This window comes from Saccoglossus kowalevskii, chromosome 22 (assembly GCF_978046115.1).
Source record: "Saccoglossus kowalevskii chromosome 22, keSacKowa6.1, whole genome shotgun sequence".
Lineage (NCBI taxonomy): Eukaryota > Metazoa > Hemichordata > Enteropneusta > Harrimaniidae > Saccoglossus > Saccoglossus kowalevskii.
In genome coordinates, this window is record NC_140662.1 from 21,482,629 (window position 1) to 21,489,494 (window position 6,866).

Consider the following 6,866-nt stretch of genomic DNA (forward strand, 5'->3'; position numbering starts at 1 on the left):
CAGTGGGCGCTGCACTACTGCAGCGTCCTCGGGTGACACAATTGTTCGGGACATACGTATATCTTGTGGTAACTGTCACATAATGAATGTTTTTTATCGCCGATTATCATATACATACTCGGCACAGATGAAATCAAATTTCAAAACTGACATTAATGACTATGACCAGGTGCGAGTATGAGACTTAATCCTGTTTATGATGATAAGTATTGAACCAAGCTCAGGATGTAGATGTTCAAGAAATTTACTGAGGCTGATATAAATTATCTAACAGGGACATTTTAAGCCGCAGTGTAATTTATTTTCACAGGCAGGATTCATTTTGAATTATTGAAGAGTCTCGCCAACTAAATGTTAAATGTAAATGTTCAGGTTACATGCAATAAAGTACCTGACAATTCAATTTGAGTGTTTGTAACCGTGTAAAACATATTATTTATATGCTTCAATTGAACGTGTACCATGATAATATTGATATTACATGATCACTTTACATTGTACTAGGGAACATTTACTCCATTACTGACATCCTGTATCATAAAAGTGTTAAACGTTTGTCTACTCACCAATACTAGTATTGTAATGACATCTTGATGCATATAAGCAAGTAATGCATATCTCAACAGTGAAAGCGGAAGCCGGCTGGCTATTTATCAAACGATCTGATCTTATTTGGTGAATGAAACTATTGAGATAAAAGATCTGGTTTCTAAAGAACAACCTTTTTTGTCTTAGATATTTGATACCATTTTGAACATGCATCTATGTTGCATTTTGTGATAGAGCAGTTATTGTGAATATATGTATGCTAAAATTGTCTTTAATAGTTTATTAAAAGTAATTATATTTTGACACTGGTCTACACGAATTGTGCATTATGTTTCTGTATTTACTGCAATCACTTAACACATTCAAGATCGATGAATAACACATCATCTTTAACGTTTACACTCAAAACAAAAATATGATTATTTCGCAGATTGTGCTGGTAAAGTGAATTACTCATGGTTATATCAATACCATGTAGCTAGAAGGCACTGTTGCTTATTAATACAGTTTTTAATTGCTGCGATGGCACATTTTTGTAAAAGTACGTTATGGTCAAAAATAGATACCCTTTGCATATGATGTCACAACCATATAATCAATAGTGTATTAGTAAATGTTATTCCAACTCATAAGTATTATATTACTACTTCGATGATGTATGGAACGTCTACAATATCGTACACGACACAGATTTTTGTGGTATGACAGTGGAACCTGATTTGCTGTGTGTGGCAGAGCCAGACACGTTATTCCGTGTTGGCGGTGGGGGCATGCGTTTGTTGATAGGGGAGGGTGACGCTTTAGGCGTCTTCTCTTTCTCACTTCTCGCTATAGTCGGAATTGAATATTTGTTTGGGGGTTCATTTTTTTCTGTAAACAAATCTGCTTGTGGTTCATGACGTTCCATCCCACAAATGTCGATCCGTTGTTTCAAGTCGTCAAATTTATCATTGCAGAATTTCTTACTTTCTTCGTCTCTAAAGTCAATGTACTCCAATTGGGCAAACGGCATACTCATTAGACCCTCTGGAGGCCACTCCATACTCTCTAATAATATTGGTATGATTGGTTTCTTCAGTGCATCTGCTAAGCTCACCTCACGTCGACAGTTTGCTGACAGTGAATATTTCGGTGTACAACATGATATCAAGACCTGCAAGTATGAGGCAATAAATTATGTCATTGTGTATGTATGAACTTCATTTCCAGAGTTGGATTTGCATATTTAAGCATAATCAAAATATTAAAAAAATTATAATTATTATTTACACCTGCCTTTGCTGTTGTGATTGCATTTTCAATTTTTCCATACAAGGGGTCAGCGCCTTCGGTGTGTATGACGTCTACCCAGCACGCATACCCCAGCGATGTAAGATTGGAATACAGTGTATTTATTGACTTCTGTTGATCACAATGGTAAGAAATAAAAACGTCCGGGATCTCATGATTCTATTGGAAGAAAATATATTGTTAAATTACACATGCTCGAGGGGAACCGTTAGGGGGGTTACCGTATTTGTTTACCGATTATGGTCATTAAACACGTACCGCTGGCTTTTCAGATGGTCTAGCGTCTTCCTCTTTCTTCATTAGTTCTATAATTGAGCTCTTGTGCTCTGGAAAACAATCGTAAGATGAATTGGTTAGTGAAATATAAAACAAAAAGCTGAAAATAAAAAGAAACGACAAATAACGGGCAAAATAGTTGCGTCGGACCAACTGTTCTCTTCATATTCACGCATTTTGCACCCCCACATATTTATATAGAACACTCTGTTCTCACCTGGTACTGCGTGATAGCGGATTTGTCTCAATAATTCAGTAAATGAAGTATCCGTCCAAAATTTCTCTCCCCTTGTGTATTCCTTCTCCGGACAGAATTTAATATATAGTAATTGTGACAATATTACACCCATTGGTCCAGCCGGTGGCCAGTCTATATCTTCAAGCAATATTGGTACTATTGGTTTATTTAGTAAATTTGCTAGACTCATCTATCAATAAAAAAAACAATAATAAAAGTATATCGTTACTAAGGTAATGCATAATGAGTTTAGCCAGCATAGGTCCAGGCACTCAACGACGGTAAATATATTTCCAGCTATAATTATAGACATTTATAATATAATCAGTTATGAACTGTACAAACAAACGTTTGCGTGGTGGTGTGTATAGCATGTCACACATTTAGGTAGATAAGTTTTCATTATTATGCGTCTTAACGCTATCCAGATAAACTAATGGAACAGGAACATGATGGAAAAACGTTTTAATAAGGAGAAAGTAAATACCTCATGATTGCAGTTTTTAGAATGTGAATACTTCTCAGAACACATTGATAAAACTATTTTAGCTCCTCTTAGTCCTTCATCAATTTTCTCATAAAGTTTATCGCCTCCGCCCATTTGTCCAATATCCATCCAACATTCATATCCAGCCATCTCTAAATGTTCTTTTAATGTTTTCACCTCTGATTGGTGGTCCCATTGGTAACTTATGAACACGGGAGGATGCGTTAAGTCGGATGGCTTTTCTAAAACCGTCTCTCCTAGATTGGAAAAATATGGAATGTCAAATGTTTTGCCAGAGCTTCACCTAATGATATGATAGATAAATTCTGCACATAAGATTCATTAGCGGCCACTACTCAAAACAGACCAATGTTTCAAGTACTAGTATATTGTTCGTATAGGAACCATTTAGTTCACAAATAGCAATCCTCTGCGCACTCTGCTAACGTACCAGAAGCATTGAGAGCGTCCTCAATGATATTAACGCATTCACTTCTGCCTAGCTCTTTCAATGACGTCATCACAGCAAACGTTGCTTCCCTATACTTGTGTGTTGAGTACCACTCACTGGATTGAAAAAAAAATCAGATTGAAAATTGATTATTTTTATTATTTTTTTTTTAATCTTTTAAATCTTTCGTTATTCTATGAAAATTTTCACCAATTGCTTAAAGGGCATCAAGGAACGTGTGTTTATATTCTAATCACTTGTTGCCAAATGAAAATTATATTTTCTTTTATAACTAGCTAGGACACATCATTTACTGTTTGTTTAATATTAGGTAATATGGTCACAAACTATTAGCCGAGATGCGTAATATGCGTGTTTGATCTATTTTGTATCAGTTTTTGAAATAATTGGTTAATAAATTGCCTTAGTAACGACATAGTTGGATTCTGCGCCGTAGCCAACTGCCGAATGTCTTCTGATAGATAACCAAGTCGTATTGCCAGAAAACGCCAATCACGGCCATCTTCGACATTGAGAAGAGTTGATACATCGACTGACCAGGATGGAGCATTGCTGACTGTCTGAATAGAATGAGATTAAATGAAAAAAATGAGCGATAAATCATCAGTTTCTGCAATTAAAACAACTTTGTGACTACCATTGTACACTACTTTTAATTTAGTCTAATTGTAATCGTAATCACAGTTTTTGCGCAGGAACGACCTTCCTTAACGACATGGTATCTTTTATACACGCCTCACCTTTTGGTCAACTTCTTCTACTTTCTGAATGGTGTCGTCTACCTTATCTTCAAGTTCATTAAATCGTTTCTCATGTGCGGCAATATCTCCTATGGCGTCCACAGTTGCATTTGCTGTTGACTCAGCTGTTATATTTAATTCAGAAATGTGTTCTTGTGTCACAGTGACACGGTCGTCAAGTTCATCGACGTCGCCTTTTACATAGACCACTTGCTCAGTAACTGTTTTCAAGCTATTGTAGAGTTCAAATTGTAAATTGTTTTTAATTTCTGCTTTTATTGCTTAAAACAAAATATTGTGCATGTGAATTGTCAATAAATTGTCCCTCACCATCATAACTAAAATATATACAGTAAGGTGTATGAGTGGAAGCTATAATATACAGACTGACAGACTGACTGACTGACTGACTGAACTCACCGAACATTTCGACATGACCCTACCACCTGAACTGACAGTCTGATTGACATCTAATGCATTTGTCACTTCATAGACATAGAAATGAGAGTTTACATACCTTCTACCCTCCATTAAATCAATAGATTCCTTTACGACTTCTGGGGCACTTTCCTTGAAAGATATAATTAGTTCTTTATGTTCCCTAAGTATGTGTATGTACGTTGTCCCAATTTCTTTCATTGATGCCAGAATGTGCTTGTAGTTTGGGGCATTTCTCGAATCGTTCAACTGCCCTACAAGTAATGTCATCATGCGTCTTGCTGAAGCCTGGAAATAAAAAAGATCTACAACTGTGACAATGCGTCATGAAAAGATTTCATTTATGACAAGGAAATATGATATATCATTTGAATGCAGTTTTGTCTTGTTGGAAAGGGCTTACAAAAATTCAGGGCACATAATAATTTACCATGAAACTAGAAGAGTTTTTTTCTTCTATACGTGTGAATTACGTGTTCAGTGTTGTTTGCTATGTTTCTCATGTTTTCTTTGTCCTGCTTTCCCCAAGTTACATGACACAACGGTGGACACGAATCGGCGTCGCCATTACGTGTTTAAATCCTACGATTTTATCTAGTTAAAACAACGAATATTATTACCTCGCTGTATTTAGCAATAACGACAATCAATTGATTTACAAAATATATATAAACCGATTGTTCGTTAACAAGTTCTGTTATTCTCTCATCCAAATCTTGGAATTCTTCTGCTTTGTATGTCGCCAAAGTCATCAAAATTGCAACAGAATAATAGCTTGTGATGGCTTGGTCAAGACCAGATAGTATATAGTCCTTGTACGGCATTACTCTCTGGTTGGGAATAGAAATATATAAAACAGATAATAATATTATTGAAACACTACACTACACTTAATTATTAACTACGTCGATTACCTAATCCTTCTTGTCTCTGATTAATATTATTTGATCAGAAAATATGGAAAGATATAACGAACAAAATAAAGTTTGCTTGAAACTATCTATTTATACATTTGACAACTATATACAGGAAAGCTCAGTGCAAGTTACCGAGATCATCTCGATGTATTCCCTTTTTGAATGAAAATGCCGATGGTTTGATTCGAACTTCTTCACTAAGTCACTAAACATGTATCATCTGAACCTTGTTACAATAGTGCACATTAAATGTGTAGAGGTAAGTATCGCGATGCATTGTTGGAAAATAAACCTCAGTCAATGGGAATAACATATACAAACTTACCTCTGGATAATATTTGGAAACGTCATTCAAAAGTTCAAATAATCCATACATTTCATTTGATGACATGTCTTCGCGTTTTTCCATGATTTCGTCAAAGTGACCCATGATGACGTCCGTACACTTGACGAAATTGAGCTGTATTAAATCTGATGTTGGATATATAATATAATATATAATCACACTAAATACAGATGTGGATCTTTACGTACAATCATGGCAGGGTAAAAATGCCTGTGTACATATATTTTACCAAATCACATTCTCGTTTATTTTGTGCATTTTTCCACCCACATTCTGTGGTGGATTTTATGTGGTGAATTTATCCATGTGGCTCAATACAGCTATTTTACGGCCACATTCTCGAAATGGTAGAACACTGTCAGTCAAGTGTTGTTGTAGTACGATTACCCAGGAACCTGGTAATATAATAGTTGATGATGCTTAAGTTGATCGATTGATCGATATTGATCTCACATCGATATTTAACTTGTCAATTATGGTAACATTGTCACTACAATTTTTGTATTTTTATATTTTTTAATAATCATTGATAATAAAATATACTTTATATTATTTATATGAGATGACAATACTCACTTATTACGCAGAATCTTTCTTGTACAATAATAATGTCGATTAAATCGTTAATGTAAGGAAGAAATATTTCTGGTCGCTTAGACATTGACCGAACAGTTGACTCTGCCCCATCAGCAAGTCTCTCCACATCACAGCATAGCAACTTAATGAGGTATGGTGCAAATTCGTTTATATCTTTAGTCTTGCTCTGACAATATACATAAATAACTTATATGAGTAAAACCTGCATTTGTATGGTGAATCAAGTTTTTGTACCACCTGTTCAACATCGTAATTCTGATTGGTATAGTGGCATTCGTGAAGAGTAAATAATTATATATTTACATATGTCAATCGTATAGTACAGAGAGATATCCCCTGAAAATGTACACCACTTTCATCACAATAATAATGTGCTTATCATTATTCAAAAACAAATCCCATAAAGATGCAGGAGGTTATATTAGTATTACATAATGTTATCTTGGGTAAGATGTTGTATTTTGTTTTTGACGATAATTGGTTTACTGGGAAACATCCGAGATGGGTCATATTTAA

General features: G+C 35.1%; 1 protein-coding gene across 1 annotated transcript; it reads right to left on the reverse strand.

The window, feature by feature from the left end:
* Positions 1-814: 814 nt before the first annotated feature.
* Positions 815-4,479, reverse strand: LOC144362330 (uncharacterized). Its single transcript, XM_085495821.1, has 9 exons — positions 4,473-4,479; positions 4,053-4,333; positions 3,715-3,872; positions 3,292-3,407; positions 2,841-3,097; positions 2,333-2,543; positions 2,098-2,165; positions 1,819-1,998; positions 815-1,702 (listed from the first exon to the last, which is right to left on the reverse strand). The coding sequence occupies exons 1-9, from the start codon at positions 4,477-4,479 to the stop codon at positions 1,217-1,219; spliced, it is 1,764 nt and encodes a 587-aa protein (XP_085351947.1). The 3' UTR covers positions 815-1,216.
* Positions 4,480-6,866: the final 2,387 nt, after the last annotated feature.

Excerpts from the sequence above, each read along its gene's own strand:
- LOC144362330 (XM_085495821.1), bottom strand. Across the intron at positions 2,544-2,840 it reads CTAAAAACTGCAATCATGAG|ATGAGTCTAGCAAATTTACT; the intron begins GTATTTACTTTC and ends TTTTATTGATAG. Across the intron at positions 1,703-1,818 it reads TCACAACAGCAAAGGCAGGT|GTCTTGATATCATGTTGTAC; the intron begins GTAAATAATAAT and ends TCATACTTGCAG.